The sequence below is a fragment of the Adiantum capillus-veneris genome, chromosome 10 (genome assembly GCF_014529385.1).
Source record: "Adiantum capillus-veneris isolate H3 chromosome 10, ASM1452938v2, whole genome shotgun sequence".
Taxonomy (NCBI): domain Eukaryota; kingdom Viridiplantae; phylum Streptophyta; class Polypodiopsida; order Polypodiales; family Pteridaceae; genus Adiantum; species Adiantum capillus-veneris.
Genome location: NC_140940.1, coordinates 107,351,980 through 107,372,882, shown reverse-complemented (window position 1 = coordinate 107,372,882; position 20,903 = coordinate 107,351,980). Strand labels below are relative to the sequence as shown.

The window sequence follows — 20,903 nt, the reverse complement described above, 5'->3', positions numbered from 1 at the left end:
GAGAGAGAGAGAGAGAGAGAGAGTGCGATCGAGCATTGCGACGGCGGTACAACAGCGGTGAGGCGGTTGAGCGTGGTGTAGCGGCGTCTCCTTCTTCTTCGCGGCGAGGAATCCTCCACGACAGCAAACGTAGAGCGGTGAGTGACACATCATCGCCATCTTTGAGCTTACTAGTTTAGGCTAGTTGCGTGCTTGGAGCCATTTGTGGCTCGCACATAGTGTATTGGCAAGTTCCTTGCATTGACATATGCAACAGACGCGCACATTATCATGATCTTGCTTGTCTTTATTGATAGTGCCCACTCAAAGACCTCTTTCAGTTCTACTTTCTCTTACCTTCTTTGTGCACTCTTTTTAGGATATTATTATGAGCAGTGAATAATTTCTCTTGAGTACTTTACTTGAGGGGGTCACTATGTATAAATTGTGTGACAGTCACATAATTATTAAGTGACCCCCCCCCCCCCCCCCCCCCCTCCCTAGAGGTACTTTAATTGATTCATATTCTATTGTGCTGGGATCCATCTCTTTCCCACACATATTTTGATGGACTTACACTCCTTTCTTATATGAGGATAGTTTTTGACAATCTTAGGCATTTAGACCATGCCTTATTATTTTATAAATACAAATATTCATTTCATTCTCATAAACAATTGAAATAGTGTATTTTGTGATGGTGCAAATAGGCATTCACTTCAATTACTGTTTTTGAAAAAAAAAAGTTACTTTCTCTATTTTTGAAGAAAACACACAAGATCAAGCACTTCAAAAACTGCATCGCGTGCGTGACTTTTCTAGTAGTAGTCATGCTCCAAAGACTTCATGAGCAAGACAAGCGATGGTTCAAAAGTTAGACTTTTGATCCTTTGATTGATCTCTACTTATATCAATCTTCATCCATACTCTTTCATCTCTTCTAGATTTCTTATTTATCTACATTATCATAAAAATTCTTCTTGTAACCTGAATCAATCCATCATAATAGGAGGTGGAGGGCAATGATCAATTGATTGCTTAGCAAAGATGGTTGGTACCGAGTCTTGAGTCAAGTTGCAATCTTTGTTTTGTGTTATTTTAGTTGTTTCTTTCATGTTTGATTCTTACGTTTATTGTAAAATAATTAATTTGTTGATGTTATTGTGATCAATGAAGTCTGAATCTTGTTGAAATTGTTTGGAAAACACTAAGAAACTAATAGTCCAAGTTTAAACAATGATGATCTCACCTCTAATAACCCGAGCCTTGCACTACCACTACGATATAAGCATCAATAAAAGAACACATTCATAAACAAGGATAAAAAAATAAGTACATTGTGTTACACTTGTGGTGTGTCATGACAAATATCACACTCAAACAATGGAATTTCTATCTTTACTTTGTTAAGGATATCTCAGATTCAAATCTCTCTCACATCGTGCATCCACATGTCTCAAGTTTTGAAACGGGAAAAATTGCACATCAATAGTGCAACCATAGCGCCGTTAATTAAGAGTGTTCAGTGTTATAGGTTAGGTAGCTTGTGTTTGGACTGTAGCTCTCTCTCTCTCTCTCTCTCTCTCTCTCTCTCTCTCTGAGTTGCACTTGACAACTATCATGCCACTCTCGAATTCCTCTTAGTTGGAGGTTCTCTCTCTTAGTTGCAGTTGTTTGAGATTTTGTCCGGAATGCCATCACTTGGAACATGTTGATTGCAGGGTATGCCCAATATTTCTATGGAAAGGAAGCTCTGTTTTGATGCCTTTCCTTCTCTCCACATGAAATTACCTATGCCTTAAAGTCATATAGCCCTACGCAAGATGCAGACTTGGGTGAGAGAATTTATGTTGAGATTGCTAGTCAGAGGCTATTGCAGGATATGCCCAACATGATTGTGGCAAGGTAGAACTAGGTTGTTTTAATTAGATTCAAAGAGAAGGCCTTTCTCCAAATCCAGTCACCTATTCTTGCACCTTGAATGCCTATAGCCTTATGCATGGCCTTCACATGGGCAAGAGAATCTGTGATATGATTGCTAGTCAAGGGCTAGTGGAGGAACATGTTGTGCTTGGCAATGCTTTGCTCAATAAATATGCCGATTGTGGTGCCCTTATTAAATCATAAAAAGTACTTGATGAGCTTTCTGTCCAAAATGTCATCTCTTGGAACATGTTCATTATAAGATATGCCCAACATGGCTGTGGCGATCTCTATCCTATTTTCATTGGATGTGAAGGGAAGGCCTCTTTCTCGATGCAATCATTTCTGCATGCACCTTGAAGGCCTGTGGCCTTACGCCAGATGTTGACATGGGTCAGATAATTCACGATGATATTCTAGTCATGGGATGTTGGAGATGTCCAATGATTTGGTTGATATGTCCTTTATCCAAATGCAAGCACCTATGCTTGCACCTTGAAAGCATGTGGCCTTATGCACAAGACCTTCACATGGCTAAGATAATTCACGTTGAGGTTGCTAGTCAAGGGATGTTGGAGAAAAATTCTATGCTTGGCAATGCTTTGGTCAATATCTGTGCCAAATATGGTGCCAATACAAAAGTACAAAAAATAATGATGAGATTTCTATGAAAAATGTCATCACTTGGAGTGTGTTGATTGCAAGATGTGGTAAGAAAGATCTGGGTTATTCTAATTATATGTGAAGTGAGGGTTTTTTCTTGCCATAAGAAGTCTCTTGGAGTGCTTATATTAAAACAAGATATGCTTAGCAAGAGCTGGCCGATGAGGAAGCATTGAACTGTTTTTAATGGTAGCAATACGATGACACCTCCACAATTGCAAAATAATAGCCAGGCATAGCAACACGTACTATGAACAAAACCAAGTGACCTGCACTTTAGGGAAAAGTAAGTGTTGCCAGCACAACTCTATACAATGTCACCGAGGTTGATGAGGATCCTCTAAGCGTCGCTAGTTTTGTGTCAACACAATGACAGCAAATCCACTATCAAATCACTGAAGAAGGATATGCATGAGGAGTCAAAATGATAATTTTTTTCTTTCGTGGCGCTTGGCTAAAAGTGAATGCCTTAGTTAGGGTTCTATTCAGTTAGGGTAAGCAGGAACTCATGGAGGTGGGCGACCAAAGGGTTTTTTGTATCTATTGACCGAACTATACCCCAAGTGGTAGTCCTTTGTAACTGCGCTTCTTCTTTAATATAAATGTGCTCTCGCCCTTTATGGCAAAAAAAGTGAATGCCTAGAAGAAAGATTTTTTTTATTTTTTATTTTTAACCAAAAAAGAAGAAAGATTTGTACCAAGTAAGTAGGATAAACATTGACTCCACAATACTGGGTTACTTAAAGAAGATGTGGATACATTGGTGAGTGTTGATACCAAATGCAGTATGCTCACGAAAGCACAAGTAAGTTCTCAATGGGCTTCTTGTCCCAAATGTCATGACCGATATGCCCAATAGAGTTGTGGCAAGGAAGCACACGGGATGTGAAGGGAAGGCTTGTTTCTTGATGCAAAATGACGTGATTGGTGGCTTTGGTCGATTCTCCTTGGATTCTTATCACTTGGAATGTGTTGACTATAGGATATGCCCAACATGGCTGTGGGAAGGAAGTTGTAGGCTATTTTAACGAGATGCAATGGGAAGGCCTTTCTCCTCACGCAATTACCTATGGTTGCACCATAAAGGCATGTGGCCTACCGCAAGACCTTCACATGGGTGAGAGAATTCACAATGAGATTGCTAGTTGAGGGCTATTAAAGAAGCATAGTGTGCTTGGCATTGCTTTGGTTGATATGCATGTCAAATGGAGTGCCCTTACAGAAGCACATAGAGTTCTTGATGAGATTTTTGTCCCAAATGCTGTCTATTGGAACCCGGTCATTGTTGAATGTGCACAGCATGGCTATAGCAATGAAGCATTGTGTTGTCTTCACCGAATTCAAAGAGAAGACTCCTCTCTAGACTCCATCACCAATGCATTGGTTGTGGTAGATGATAATTGAACGCAGAATTAGAGCGGTATGTAAAAGCCTCTGAATTCTTTACTCAAAATTGACATCACAAATGAAACCAATGCACTGAAAATTTTATGCTATCGTGGGATTGGCACGTTCCCACATATTATAATAATTGGGGGGGGGGGGCAGTGCAAACTTCTCCATGCAAAAAACTTGCATGTTTTTTTTTTCAAACAAAAAAAGGAAACAACATTTAATGAAAAATCACATTGCAATTTTTTGGATCATCAATTTAAATAAATTCTAACCCTTTTGTGGTTCTTTTACGAGGTATACATTTCAAAATTGGGACATCATGATCGCAATCTCCTAGATGGTACCAACCAAAAACCAAAAACAAGGTAACAAGTGCTCTCTTTCTCTCTCTCTCTCTCTCTCTCTCTCTCTCTCTCTAAGTTGTTTTTTCTAACTCATTTGGCTTGAACTATAATTTGACACACATGTAGCTAATGAAGCACCCTAGTTTTCAAATAAAAGGTTACAAACAATACACACTATACTTCATGGGTATCGATAGGATAACGCCTCTAGAAGAAGCGACACCCACCCACTCGCTTTGAAAAAGAAAGGAGCCTACGAATATATCATCACAAGCCCTATTCATCACAACACCGACCCCATTGCAAGCAAGCTAGCAATTATAGTATGTTTTGCAAAACAAAGTAGTCAAAGAGAAGCACCCACTTTTAACTCTGTGTGTGTGTGCACGCGCATGCTCATGTCAAGGCTACATATCCTCTTCTTGACAGCACCTGAAGCTCATAATTATCCTCGTCAATGGTAACATATCAAGCACTTTCTATAAGAGTTTCTAATTCAAGATTGGCCCAGCGGTGTAAGCTGGGCTTACATATGTAACCTCAGAGAGGTGGCACTTGGGAGGGCAGTGAGGGGTGATATCTTCTCACTAAATCCATTCTACGGGTGCCATAGTAATGGAGACGTTAGGATGCTATAATAATTTCTAACACTACTGCTAAACTCTACTCTTCGTTTGGGGAGAATTTGGGTAGGCTATTCACATGGAACTAGAGATCTCGGATACCCACAGGACTAATAGGACTAATTGACAACTCGTAGATTAATCTAGGATCTGACGGTGGTCTATTTAGGACCGTTGATTCCATCAGACACCAAGAGTGTGAGGAGGCTTGGTGTCCCATTTTGGTTCTGCAATGCATAATGTAAATGGAGGTCGCTCCATTTATATGTAGTTATGCATTGGTGCTCCAATGCATAACTATAACCACATATAAATGGAGGTAGGTCATGGTTTGAAAGTGTGGGCATGACGTATGCAGCAGGCATTGGGCAGCTGTAGGAAGACGATTCCCTCAACCATCAGCAGCTACATCAAAAGTGGGCAACCGCGACAAGCTCTTGCTCTATATCAGAAGCTGAAGGAGGATGGGCATACACCTACAGATGGGCATACCATAACAGGCCTTCTGCAGGCTTGCGCAATCTTGAAAGATTCCGAAAAGGGCCTCGCATTTCATGAAGCAGCCTCTAGAGCAGGCCTTCTCGCTAGCGATCATGCTGTGGGCGGAGCAGTGGTGTACATGTATGCACAATGCGGCTCTCTCAGCAGAGCACAGCAAGCTTTCGACAGTCTTCCCTTTCGAAATGCTATAACTTGGAATGCATTGATGACTGGGTATGTTGAGCATGGCCATTATAATCAGGTCTTAGATTATGCTGCATATATGCAGCTTGAGGGCATTTCTCTAGACTATGTCACTTACCTTTGCGTTTTGAAAGCTTCTGGGTCCCTTGGAGCCACAGACAAAGTTTGCGAATTGCACTCAGAGATTTCGAGAAGGGGTCTGCTGGAGAAATACCCTTCTCTCGGAAGCACACTGCTTGATGTGTATGCCAAGTGTGGTTTGCTCACTAGAGCACAAGAAGTGTTCGACAAATTGCGGATGCGAGATATAGTCTTGTGGACTACATTGATCTCAGGCTATGTTGAAAATGGGCATGCTGCTCCGGCAATGAAGTGTTTGGAGGAGATGCAACTTGAGGGTGTCGCGCTTGATGCGGTCGCGTTTGTTTGCATCTCGAAAGCATGTGGCATGCTAGAAGCAAGAGATAAGGGTCGAGAGATGCACTCAGAAATTGCCAGGATGGGTTTGCTGAAGAAGAACTTTGTTGTTGGTAGTACCTTAGTCGACATGTACGTGAAATGCGGCTTGTTAGCCTATGCTCGCGAAGTTTTTGACAAGCTACCGGTCCGGAATGTCATCACTTGGACCACATTGATTGCTGGATATGCTGAAGGCGGGAATGGAGAGGAAGCACTAAATTGCTATGATCAAATGCAATCTGAGGGCTTATCACCAAATCCTGTCACAATAGTTTGTGGCTTGAAGGCTTGTGGCACCATTGGGGCTGCAAGCAAAGGTCAAGCCATACATGCTGAAATTGAGAGAAGAAGGCTACTAAAAACGGATATCCTTGTTGCCAACACTTTGATACATATGTACGCACGATGTGGCTTACTTGCAACTGCTCAAGAAGTATTTGATAGGCTCCTCGCTCCGGACATCGTGTCATGGAATGCCTTGATTACAGGATATGTTGAGTCTGGATATTTTAAGGAAGCTGTCAAAGTCTATGAGCAGATGCAATCCAAGGCTGTTCCACCAAATGCTATCACCTATCTGTCTGTTTTGAAAGCTTGTGGTTGCGTAGGTGCCACAGAAAAAGGCATAGAGATACATAAGGAGATTGCTCAGAAAGGCTTTCTAGAAAGTGACCTTCTTGTTGGAAACACATTGGTCGAAATGTATGCTAAATGTGGTTCCCCTGCCCTGGCACAACAAGTTTTCAGAAAACTTCCAGCCAAAGATGTCATTTCCTGGAATGCACTTTTGGCGGGCCATGCCCAGGTTGGAGAGAGCGCAAGTGTCTTTCAAATGTTTGACGAAATGCTAGGTGCAGGTTTTACTCCGGACCCCATTACCTTCATGTCAGTTCTCAATGCATGTAGCCGTACAGGTCTCTATGATAAGAGCAACATGTACTTCGAATCCATGAGTAAAGAATACGGGCTTGCACCCCACTTGGAACATCATACCTGCATGATTGACCTTTTCACTAAAGTCGGACGGCTAAACGAGGCCATGTCATTAGTCAAGAAGATGCCTTTTTCCCCGGACTTTTCAACATGGCATACTGTTTTGGATGCCTGCAAGGACTGGGGAAACATGGAGCTTGGAATGCAAGCCTTTGAACACGCAATGCACTTCAACAATCCTGAGGTTGTAATAGATTAGTAATGCTCAGCAGCAATGCAAGCATTGAACGAAAAGCCAGAAAAGTTGGGAGATTTTATTTCTACTGCCCGAGTGCCCACACAATAGAGGGTCAATACATAGTCACATGGAACAGGAATCAGAACAGAACTGGCAAGGCCATCGAAGAAAGAAATGGCTTGCTCTTTTCAATCAAACGGATTAGAAACGGCTCTTTATAGTTATAATATGTATGTAACCCTCAAAACTACATGAAGAAATGGCATATACACGAAACGGGTGACTTTGGAAATGCAGGTTCAGATCGGGTAGACTCCGAAATGGAGTTTTCTTGTGACTATGGGTCAATGCTCGAAATTGACAGGTTATCTGTAGCAGGATAGGTGCCCTCAATCCTACCTTGTGGGCCTAAACAATTTGAGTGCATTTTCTGGCAAAGGAAATTCTAGTACATTTGCTGGCAGAAGAATTGGACAGGTGCATGTTTGATTGACATTCAGGAGACATGATTTGGCTGGGAGTTTGGGTATCTCAGGCAAGAAGAGCCATCAAGGTGATGCAGAGTGCATTTTCATTGGTCCACTATTAAAGCTTGCAGGGAATTGAATGATGATAGTTGCTGCCTTCTGAGAAAAGATTAGGAAGAGATGCGCAAGGATTTGTGGATTGAGAACTAAGTTGGAGGTAATTTTTTTTTTTGGGTAGAGAACATGGTATTTAGGCAATGTGCCCAATCTTGACAAAAGAGTGGGGGGGTGATACATGGGAACAATCGAGGGCATTCAAGCAGCATTGGATATGGACTCATGGTGCTCTCTCTACTTGTAACGCTCTCATTATGAAGAGAAGCCATGTGTAAACTCAGATCGTAGGATCATGATGTCTTAGGTATATAATTTTAGTCATAAAACCATTGATGATTTACAGGTGACCAATTGTGAAGCAAACCTGCAAGTTAGGTAATGCAACCAATGAGAGTAGCAGCACATTGCATACTTTGTTGAGTTTTGATTTGGAGGCTTTAGCAACACTTTCGTTGTCTCGCAAGTTTTCTATTAACTAGACTTCTTAAGCCCATAGTTTTTCCATACGGCAAACACATACGAGCATGAAAGTACAATTTAAGTATGTTTCATAGCAATAATCCCAAACATACAAGACCTTGTTTTAAAGCCATGAAAATAAAGTATCAACAGTAGTCAAAAACAAAAGAGGCATACACGATATCACAAAAAGCTTTAAAATATGTACTCAAAAAATGCAGTTGACATATTATACAAATTTTTAAGCCCAATTTGATTAACTCCACGCGATGAATGGGTTTAAGTATGTCCAAAGTTTACATATGTTATACCTAACATAATTGTGTACGAGTATGAAAAGATGATTTGTCCCAATCTGTGATAGATGCACTCTAAACTCAAGCATGAGGTCAGATAAATCTACTATAATCTCTGAGACTCTTGGCAACACCAAATAGATCCATCTCTTATCTCCATCTATAAGTATTGCTGAAAGAAATGCTCCAATCCAAAGGGCTTTGTGCTAGGAACTCGTCCTAACGCTCGTTTGCTTGATCTGATGTCTCGAACTGAGCTTTGAAAAAGCCTCTCGTCCATTGGAGAGATATCCACAATCGTGAGACTCGCCGAACAAGGAAGTCTTCAGATAGTCTCAAAGACATACAATGAACATCTTCACACCAACCACCTTATCAAGTAAAGAACAAGCCTCCAATGAGGTCCTGAATCATGTATCATATGAATAGTGTTCGAAGGAAATCTGATAAATCATGTATCATATGAATAGTGCTCAAAGGAAATCTGATAAATCATGTACCATATGAATAGTGCTCAAAGGAAATGGATTAATTGGGCTCATATGCCTAAAAACTATCACCTAGTGAACACCAATGTCTTCTTAGCAGAAGACCTTTATAATCACATATACACTTAGCTTCCTTAGTGTATGTTTGTTTGTAATGCTTAATCTCTAGCTTGTTGCTCAAGATTTTTATTTTATTTTTTGCAATGTGTGTGTAGGAAGTTAAATCCTTTGGAGATTATAGCTTAGTGGTGGTCAAGAGGAAGTATCCCTATGCTTAGGAAGGTGCTACAATTCCTAGCTCAAGTGTAAGTTGGTGCTTGCAACACACTACTCATACTTGCTATTAAGGGGATTGATTGGACTAAGATGGGTGAGTAGGGATCAGAGAAATGGAATGCGTGAAGTACATTGGAAGGGAGCTTGGCTTCTTAACCTCTTGTCATGTAGGAGACAGTATTTGCCATAGCTAGTTGAAGTCATCAACCACGAAATTGACAATAATAGGAATTGAAGTGATAATCAAAATTGTGCTATCCTACATTGGCAAAAACTTCCCATTTTTTTGGTGATGTCGTTGAGAAATTGTCTATAGAGTAGGAGGTTTGGGACAAGTGTTCCTCTCAACACCTCTTATTACTATGATTACTTAACAATGTTTTGTAAATGGCTCCCTGTCATTAAATTACTTGGCCAAGAAAAAAACAAGTAAAAAACTTTTGAATACTAATGGTACATAGCATTGAGGATAGTGGTTTTAGAATTGCTTTTGAACTTTTCTGACTCCTAGAGTCCCAATGAGTTTTAGTTATGGAATAAGGTGTGTGACATAACCACATGTGAAGGTAACGAAGCAATCCTTAGACTTAAGCGTACTCACATGTGGCAGTCTATTGATGAGTTGTTTAGTTTGTTTGAAAAGGAAAAACTAATCTCTAATGAGCTCTCCACTTTGAAGTTTGCAATCAACAGTTTCATAGCTCAAATGGTTGATCTGGCAAAGACGCACATAACACATTACATGGTGGACAAAAAATTTAGTTTCTATAGTCTAATTGATTGTGGGTTTGAACTAAAGTCGTCTATATTTATGTATAGCACATACTTTTTGCACACGGTGTATTTTTTCTTGACATGTAGCCAAGAAATGGAGCACTCACAATATTAAGCAAAAAGAATCTACTTCAAAAACACATGTCATGGAGGTGGGAGAAAAAGGAGCAATACTCTACGTGAGATGTTCAACTAGTTCTATAGACTTTTAGTGGGACGATAGAAAAATTAGATTAGAGTCGAAAGCAGTTAAAAATACAAAATAACAAAAGTGAGTAACATGAGGCGATCACAATCATATCATACCTTAGGTGCAAAATATCCCATCTCCATCGATGGTTAAAAACTAAGCAACGAACCGACAGGTGTTGAGTAAAAAACTGATAAATTTTTGTCAAATTTATCATCTCTATTGTAAACATGTATGGTAATAAATGATTCTTTCATAGCACAATCAATAGTTCAATATGCAAAGTTATTCTTTTTTGAGTTTTTTTTTAATTTCATTAAGTTTTTTAGTTTAAATTTTTAATAAGTACTTTATAAGTCAAAACTCATAACTTGAAGTTCATTTCTCATTCCACGTTCTAGGCGATTCTCTTGAGTACGCACAAGCATGCACTCATATCTTACATGCAACCTTTTTGTCGATGATCCACCGTCCGTTAAATCATGCCATCCATATGCCTTTGCCACAGAATCCCCCCCCCCCCCCCCCCCCCCCCCCCCCCCCCCCCCCCCCCCCCCCCCCCCCCCCCCCCCCCGCCTTTCTTCTCTATAAAGGGAAAAAAGAGCAAAAGAAGAAACAAAGGCCATCAAAGAAGAATATCGAGGCCCTCTTCTTAATGCAAAGATACCGCTATTTGTCTCACATCTTGTTGCTTAAACAACTGATCACACTATACCGTGCAAGTTTGGCCCTTGCATCAACCAAAAGATTCAAAAAGTCATATCAGGTGATCCTAAATCTGAAGCATGAGAGGCCAAGCGAAACAAGAGAATTGAGGAGAAGCGGAGAAAGAGGAGGTAGAGAAAGAAGCACAATAGAAGCAAGAGGAGGAGAGAAGGCAAAGGGAGGAGGAGGAGTGGAAAAGGGCAGAGGCTGAGAGATCCCACCTCAGTTGCCAATTTCCAAGCAAGGGCAGAAGCTGAGAAGAAGGTGGAAGAATACAAGGCTCAAATCGCCCAACAACGTGCAATTGGGAGCTCGAACCCTTCAAAGTTTCCACAACGTGCCAACAAATGTGCAAAAATGAAGAAAGGAATTTGATGCCTAAAGAGAAACATGCACAAGACGAGAGGAGGAAAAAGTACAACAATGACCCTCTTCAATTGGCTCAGTAGCCAGCTCCAACATCGCCAGTATAACAACACAAAAGAAACAAAGATAGAGACCGGGAACAATGCTCTTAGAGAGATTAGAAAATATCAGAGCATTGAACCCATCATCCTTAAATCGACCTTCTCTGGAGTGGCCATAAAAATAATGGATGACTATAGTGATTCGGTTATACAAATACAACACACTACCCTAACAGCCCTACATGACACTTCTGAAGATAATCTAGTATCGTTGTTTCAAAATGGCGTATCTTGTACGCTGCATGCTACGAGAGCTACTCTAAAACAGTGATTTAGCCCTAGCCATTAACTTAAGAAACAAGGGTTTCCTCTTTAGAAATAAGAATCTCCCCTTGTTACCACTCTTTTGATAGTTGGAATCTTTTCATATTGTATCAATGATTTGACTTCTTCATTTGTGCAATTGCACGATTGTTTGTTTGAAATTCTAAAGTATTTGTAATTATGTATTTCAAATTGTTTAATTTAAATGATGAAGTATGGTGTGCGTTATTTCTAGCCACACATGTCCGCAATGGTTTCCGAAGAAACTACCGACTGCGAGGTCGTAGTTTGGGTGCCGATGATCCCCCGTACACTATGTCTGGCCCCCCTTTGTGGCCCCTTTTGACAAAAAAATTACATGACGGTCTCCTATCGACACTCAAACTGTGACTCAATAATTGGAAGTTTCTCTGGAATCCATTGTGGACACACGTGGCCAGAATTGATGTTTTACAAAGAGAATGCACAATATATATATATATATATATATATAGTACAAAATGGAATGCAAAAGATAATTCAAAAGACCAATTTTATTTCTATTGTGTTTGATTTTATATCATGAAATTTTTGTCTTTCTACATTTTACATTAGTTGTCATGGGATGAATGGCACGCCTCATGCCAAGGGTTTTTACAATATCTTTAGGGTTTGTCACCCCTTGACCTAAGCTTAGGAGATCTTTATCCTCAATAGAGCTGGCTTTTTTAAGAGAACGAGTGCCATAGATGCTTCTATCTGCTCATGAACTTCTTTGACATTTTGATTTTCCTCATCCATAACGGTTACACATTTCTTTTTGCTAGCCTTTTCTTTTTATATTCCCTTGTCCATGCCCTCAAGAAAAGCTAGAACCATGCCCTAAGCTATGAATTGGGTGCCTATACACCCCATGCCCAAGTCCATGAGGTCATCCTCATCCTTTATCTTGTAGTCTCCTTCAGTGAGCCCTTTGACAAACCTCAAAAGACAAAAGTGAAAGTTCTTGTTGGCACAGTAAAGGTGTTTGAGGAAATCCATCGACATACACACCGTGTCACATCCCTTAAACACAATTGCATATTCGGCCATATGCTCCTCCATGTAGTCAAGAAAGTTTTGGAAGGCCTTTGCATGCAAGTTGGCTATAGCGTGAATGTCAATAGAGCCCTCAAACAATGTCACAAGGTTATGTGCTTGATCTGCAAGGACAACTTTTTTGAGCCGTGCTAGGAGTGGACTCACACAATGTTGCCATGTTTACGAGGAAGATGTGAAGAGAGCTTAGAGCTAGAGCTTTGTGAAAGTGAGAAATGAGCTATAAAATTTACAAAGTGACTTATTTACCCAAAGTCACTTTAAAAATGTTAAAGAATACCTAAAACATAACTAAAGAGTATAAATTAAAAAAATTCTCAAGAAAAAACAATACAAAACACCATTTGAACTAGTTAACATTTGCAACGAATCAAGTTGAACATTATCACTCCTAAACTTGTGAGAAAATGAAACGCTTCAAATTTATTTGAAAATAAACAAATGTGCACAGAGATTACAAAACATCGTATTCACTACTAAGAGTGAGATTCGTATCACTTATAATCTTTTACAATAATACATCGCCGAAACACAATGCCCTAAAAAATAAAGGCTTTTTCTTTTTTGGAAGCAATAAATTTGTCATTGACAACAAAGAGGTACAACTTGGGTAATGTATATTTTAGGATAAGATACTCATAAAGATGGTCGAGGTTATAGTCATTATTCAGAGATGTCGTGCACCGCATCATCGTGGAAATATTTGAAGGTCTACAATTTTGCAAGCAGTAATATCAGAGTCAAGTGCCTCCCATACTCCTAATGTTTACCTCAACCTTATGTAGGGAAAGACCCTTGGCAATATTTGCTTTGCAATACAGTATCTAAACACCAACTTTTGTCCAATTACATATCACTTAATGTTATCTCCCTGGTGGTTGACCACCTTGGTTTCTCATCCAACTGCAAGGACACCGTTCATTGCACTGTCCCCTTTGCAAATCCACATTGTTAGAGTCCTATGGATGTTCAACAATCGAAAGATATACAAAAACACATGAAGATGCATAAACCATGTTACTGTTGCTTTGTGTGACCCATAGGTGCAATTCATGGTTGCATGCACATCCACCTCAATTCTCCTTTTGGTTGTTGCTATCAATGCTTTTTCAGGTGTAAGAGATTCTAGACTCTCCATACTTGGTGAGGAAATGGAAGATAGATTGCCATACCCATTTCACTTAAGCGTGACATAAGTATGGCTAGAAAAAAAAATGTTTTGTGAGGCAACTTAGAATATAGATAACCAACATATAGCAATTTTCCAAGTTCTACATGGATAGCTTCAAAGATCCTTGTGAAGGATTCTACTGGTCCCACTCTACAAAATCAAATGGAAAAATATCTGAAAAAATCGAACAAACAAATATATCATGCACACATTTGAACAACCTATTAGTTAAAAGCATAAAACAAGATACAAAGTCAATAACACTCTTAGGTCATCGAGCACCTATTGATTCCATGGAAGGAGGTAGTACCACCTACACAAAGAAATTTTTGATTAGTCAATGCATACTTATCTTCTCAGTTGCATAATAAGCAAGGTTAGAAGGTATACAAAGACGATCAATGTCGCCTCTATGTCCCTCCACTTGCAAGTTGGCTAAATGGGGAAGGAGTAGGGAAGTTATGAAGGAAATGAATCCACTCAAGAGAGCTAAATGGGAAAGGAGCAGGGAAGCTATTGAGGAAACTAAATCCAGTAAAAGAGAAGCTCTAGGAGTAGGTTATGGTGTAGATCTATGGCATTAGAGAGAGGTGTGAAGTGAGATTCATAAAGCAATGGTGGTGGCTACCATTGAGGAGGTTGCAACAAGCTTGAGGAGGGAAATGAAATTTCAAATCTCTACTGTAAGAGCCTTTTTGGAGGGAAAAGTGACATTGAAGAAAAGATACAACTTGCAAGGTGGAGTGGAGAGAGGATAGAGATGGTATAATAGAGAGAGATAGGGAGGGAATGACTAGCACAAAAACCGGAAGCTACTAGAGAGAGAACAGAATGGTTTTAATCCAAAAAAATTAGAAAAATGTTCATTTTGTCAATTTTATAAGAGATCTTCTCATTATATCACTAAAGATTTATTTCCCACGTCCTCTAACCTTCCAAATTTTAACTCAACTTTCGACCATGCCATACCCACCATTTCAGTCCATATGGTTCATGTCCATAATAGGACAAACAATGGATTAGTGCACTTATCCATAGTGTTTTAGATACGTCTGATTGGTTCCCTGTGCCAGATGCATGTGCCTTGAACTCCAACCCACAAGTTCAAACATCGATAACTGGAACTCCAACACAAGGGTCGAAATTAATTATAAGGAGCACTATTTAGACCTCTCTGCCACTCACAAGCCTCTCTTTGGCTGAATGTAGTGAGGACAACTACCCTTTGACTAGAAATCTGATGTCAGGGCCACTGTGGTCGTCGCCACATGTGCCATGGCAATCTCCTCTGTCAAATCTTTATTACTGTAATCTCTTTCGAGCTTGCCTTTGTCTTTGTCTATCTGTGAGTTCCTGCTTTTGACTTTGGCTTCAAACTATCTAGCCAAACAAAGCGTCATGCCACATTTATAACAATTGTGGTCGGACCTCTTGTGTACCGAGGTAGCTAACTGAGTACTGGTACTGTCATCCTTCAAGCTTACCTTTGTCCTCTAGCGAACTCGTGCCGTTGATTTTGGCTTCACAATCTTAGCCAAACAATTTGCCAATTTCCTTGAGAACTGTGTTAGTGCATAGGCCGCTAATTGGATGGTTGATCTACTATCCATAGTCATCTGTTGGTTTTGGTTGTGGTCGTGGGCGGGTGAGGCGAGCGAGAGCATGTGCGAGAGCAGAAGTGTTGCAGTGTGGGTGGAGCTCTGAGTGGATAAATTGTCCACAGTCCCTTATCCTTTAATGTATTATAGAATGAATAAGGTGAAAGTTATTAATGGGTGGTGCCCGAATGGTATGGCCTGCAACACCTTTACAACCTCCCACTTGAAGGCAATAGTGGCCCAACAAGTGGCCTATGTTAGTACAAACCTGTACAAATGTGAAGCATCATAAGGCTTCACCCTATGCCCATTATCTCAATGCAATGTGTGAACCACTCAATTGTTAAGTTCTTTGTAAGAGCATCTACAGAGTTTTCATCCGTGTGAACTTTAGCTAACTCAATGTGTTTGTTAGCCAAAATATCTCGTATCACATGATACCTAACTTCGATGTGTTTTGACTTGGAATGAAACATGGGGTTCTTTGCTAACACAATCGCACTCTGGTTGTCACGATGTAACACTAAAGTCGGGTGTATACCAAGGTCTCCTACTAGACGAGATAACCATACAGCTTCCTTGTTGGCACTGGAAACTGCAACATACTCAACCTCAGTTGTGGAAGACGAACTGAAATTTTGGAGACATGATCTCCAAGAGACCGCCCCTCCAACAAAGAAGAAAACGTAGCTAGATGTGGATCTCCTAGTATCCACACAATCCTCATAAATAGAATTAGTGTATCCAACTATGGATACATCACTGTTCCCAAAGCGTAAGCACTTACTGGCTAAACCCTTGATGTATTTCAAGATATGCTTCACTTCTTTCTGCCTAGATTTTCCATATACTTGCTGACAACTCTCACTGCAAATGTAATATCTGGTCGCGTGCTTACCATGGCAAACATGAGACCATGGTCGCGTGCTAACCATGGCAAACATGAGACTGTCAACTGCCAAAGAACATGGCACCTTCTTCATCTCTGCCTTTTTAGCATCCGATTTGGGGTAATCATTCTTGCTTAGTTTTTCATATGCAGTCATTGGGGTACTCAATGCTTTCTCCTCTTGCATGTTAAAACGTTGCAAGACCTTGTGACTATAGTCTTCCTATGATAATTCAAGTATTCCACGCTTACGATCTCTCTTGATATGCATACCAAGAAAATGATGTGCATCGCCCAAATCTTTCATGGCAAACTGCTTGCTTAAGGAATCCTTGAGCAGTGCAATCTCATCTTTTGATTTTTCATCTATAACAAGATCAGATGATGAGAGAACCATCGTTCAACTTCCTTGTGTATAAGCAATGATCCTCTTAGCTCCGTACATAACCTTGAGATTGAATGTACTTATCAAACTTGATGTACCACTCCCTTGAACATTGCTTTAGTCCATACAAAGATTTCTTGAGCCTACACACCAGTTCTGCCCTTGTTGGCTTCTCTGGCTTGATCACAAAACCTTCTAACTACTTCATGTAGACATCTTCTTCAAGATCCCCTTGAAGAAACAACGTCTTTACATCCATTTGGACCAATTCCATGTCCTCAATGGCTACTAAACCAAGCACAAGACGTAGTGTAGTCCTCTTGACTACTATAGCAAAAATCTCGTTAAAAGCTATGCCTTTCTTCAGCTAGCCTTCAGCAACCAATCTAGCCTTATACTTAGGCTCGGGATCTTGTGCTGTGTACGTTGTACGCCCATTTGCAAGGCAATGTCTATTTACCCTCTGGTAACTCTGTCAATTTTAAAGTCTCATTGGCTAAAACCAAGTTATACTTAGATCGCATAGCTTGCTCCCACTTCACGCTATCTTCCATTTGAATAGCTTCTTTGTAACAAGTGGACTCATCGCAATTAGTGACTAACACATAGTTCAATCCTGACTCAAATCGCTCAGGTGCGTGAGATACACGTGTAGATCTCCTCACTACTTGACTGCTGTATTCTACTCTGTCTAGAGCAGAGTTGGTTTGTGGAGGTTACATCCTCAAATCTAACTGTTCGATATTCGGTCTTTTTAACAAACCGTCTATGAATTTTGAACTCATTGAATATCACTTGTGAGTTGCGAATAACCTTTCTAGATTTCGGGTGCCAGAGACAATATCCCATCTCTCCATCTACACCATAACCAATGAAGATGCACTTGTGTGACTTGGGATCTAGCTTCTTGCAAAGTTCTTTGGGAATGTATGAGAATGCTTCAAACCCAAACACACATAATCTATCATAATTTGGCTTCTTGCCAGTCCACATCTCTTGCAGAATCTTGAGATTCAACGGAGGACTAGGAGATCTATTGATGATGTGTACAATTGTCATAACAGTCTCTCCGCAACACTTAGGAGATAAATTTGTCATAGATAACAATGTTTTGTGACTCTTTCTTGAATCATGCAATTCATACGCTCAACAATGCCATTCTCAGCAGGTATGTACTTCGTAGTTAACTATCATCGAATCCCTCGTTTGCTACAAAAATTCTTGAACTTTGTGGAGACATACTCTCCACCATATTAGTTCGAAAAGCTTTTAGTTTTCTACCAGATTGGTTCTCAACCGTGGCTAAGAATTTGTAGAATGTAGCAAACACTTTGTCTTTCCCGTTTAAGAGATAGACCTAGACCTTCCAAGTAGAGTCATCTATGAATGAGAGAAAATATAGTGCTCCCCGTAGAGATTTGTGAGGCATAGGTCCAAATCAATTGCTATGAACTTGCCAAACATAGTAGTATAGCCTAGAGCATCAAGCTAACCAATGAACACCACTCTTAGAAAGTTTAGGAACATGTCTACTCCATGGAGCATAAATTCAGTCCCATTTTTCATACATAACTTAACATCTCCCATACAACATATATTAAGCTGATAGAAAACTCCAAGCTTGATTGAACCATGCATAGCAGTATATGTAGAGAACCATTCCCTATGAGAAGTAACATGGAAAATAGCAGCCGAATCCATGATCCAATTTCGCAGATAATACTCATCAAGAGCCAATAACACATATGGACTCAAATTGGCAGTGAAAACAACCACATCAGATGGTTGTTTCACGTCAAGAACAACATCTAGAGGTGGAGATTCAGTCACATTGATCTCCTCTATCTTTACACTGCTCTTTAAAGCGTCAGACTTCACAAAAGCTTTGTATTTTTCATGCTGAAAAGCACGACAATCTTTCTTTAAATGGCCTCTCTTACTGCAATGATAGCATTCTACATTTCTCAAGCCACAACCTCGACTCTTGCTACGATTCTGACAATCTTTCTTTAAATGGCCTCTCTTACTGCAATGATAGCATTCTACATTTCTCAAGCCACAACCTCGACTCTTGCTACGATTCTGGCAATCCTTACGGTCCTCTGAACGATCGCGGCTGCGACTATGTCCACCTCTTTGCCTATGGCAATTATGGCCACTTGCCATATATGCATCTCCATGCCCACCGCTATCGAAAGACTAACATTCAATCTCCTCAGTGAGGAATGTAATAGTAACATCACTGAATTTCAGTTTACTGCTTGGTGCGAAGTTACTAATCACAGTATTGAAGAAGGCAAAGAGCATAACAAGAAAATGGCGTTCATTTCATCATCAAAATTCAACGTCAGCTGAGAAAAGTGCCATTGAACTCATTTAAGTGTGCACTAACATTGCTGCCTTCTTTCATATTCAAACGCATAAGTTTATTCATCAAGAAAACTTTGTTAGAAACACTTTTTCCATCCTAAGTTATGCATAGATAGTCCCAAAGCTCTGGTACTGTAGTCTTGTCCATAATCGTGAAGAATATAGTCTTGTCAAGATGTAATTTAACCGTGGCCATAGCGCGGGCATCCAACTCTTTCCATTGATCATCAGTGTAAGCATTCTCTTTACGCTCTTTCAATGGCATTGCCAGACCCTTGTTAGCCAAGACATCAAACATATGTTGCTTCCAAATCATAAAGTTTGTGTCATCAAACTTCTTTATGTAGTAGTCTTTCCTTTTCAAAGTACTACAAGCAGTCATAACTCAAGAGAATGTGACCAAAAATTTATGGCAAAATGTCTGGGAGAATTGTAGCAGAGTTTCCCCTAAAACAAGAGCAGAAACTCAAGACAATGCATCAGAATCACTGGCTGTAAGCAGTCGTGTACCAAGAACGCATATGGTCGACTGAAGGGAAAAACAAAGCAAAGTCTCCTTTGTACGAGGAGCAAAATCTCAAACCCGACATGATAAAATCATAAACTGACAAAAGCAACCACTTGACAGAATAATGACATAAAATGCTCAAACAAATTGTCGTGTGACAGCTAACTCGGCGTCAAAAGCAAAAGTGTCCGACCAGATACATAACCTATGGCGAGGATATCGAAAGACAAGTACTCTAACAACCTATATCACCAAAATTATCTCAACATTCAAGAACACCCTAGCTAAGGAAAACCTTACGCAAACGAACCTCCAAAGGCTAAGCAAACTCAAGACTAGCCACAGTTTCGAAAAGGGTTCTTCCGATCCGAGTTTCAAAAACGGTCGGATAACTGCCAAAAAATCAAGCCAAATTGGCTCCACAAACAATGTACATAGGCAGTGACCGCAACTCAACGTACATGAGTAAATAGGTACCAAGAACTATTGCATGCAGTAAACAAAGTCCCTGCTAGGATATGCTCTCAAAAGAGCTCACAGTCGTACGCATGTGCTGTCTAAAAACACATAAATTTGATATGTAACTCCCACTGAAACCGAGTAGTACTACAACATGTACCTATAAACCTTTGAAACCTGTAGAAAACTCGACCTATAATGTCAATGCAAAATGCTATGCCTCCATCTCTAGTGTCGATGCGATGCCGAATCTACTCCCTCGAGCAGTGTGCTCAGAAAATCGCATCTCTCGAGAGACCGCTAGCACAGAAAGTAGGTGCTCTCTATATCCCACTAATTGAGCAAATGCCTGTCTCGCGATGGAAATCGTGGACTCAGGCAATATCCACGAGTGTATGCATCAACAATCCACAAAAACATACATCCAATCTCTTTCTGTATCAGAGAGTGATTTTGATACCGTAAAACGATGTCAAAGTTGTCGAAGCTGATGTTGAAGACGTTGAAATGTTGAAAAGTGACGAGTCAATGTCGATGAGAGTCGATGCCGAAATCGAGAGTACCTGAGAAGTTGCCGTCGAGCGAATCCGAAAGTGTGTATGTAAGTAGGGATGCCAAGCTGATCTGAGTGTGTATCAAAATTAACCCCTTTGCTCTCTCTTCGATGCCGATAGCAGGAGAGAGTCCGGCTAAGGAAGATGT

The 20,903-nt window shown here is 40.2% G+C and overlaps 1 protein-coding gene across 1 annotated transcript; it reads left to right on the top strand.

Moving 5' to 3' along the window:
- Positions 1 to 5,220: 5,220 nt before the first annotated feature.
- LOC147449429 (pentatricopeptide repeat-containing protein At3g03580-like) lies at positions 5,221 to 8,245 on the top strand. The gene has a single exon (XM_086521877.1). It carries the CDS (start codon positions 5,280 to 5,282, stop codon positions 7,260 to 7,262), a length of 1,983 nt encoding a protein of 660 aa, XP_086378003.1. The 5' UTR covers positions 5,221 to 5,279; the 3' UTR covers positions 7,263 to 8,245.
- Positions 8,246 to 20,903: the final 12,658 nt, after the last annotated feature.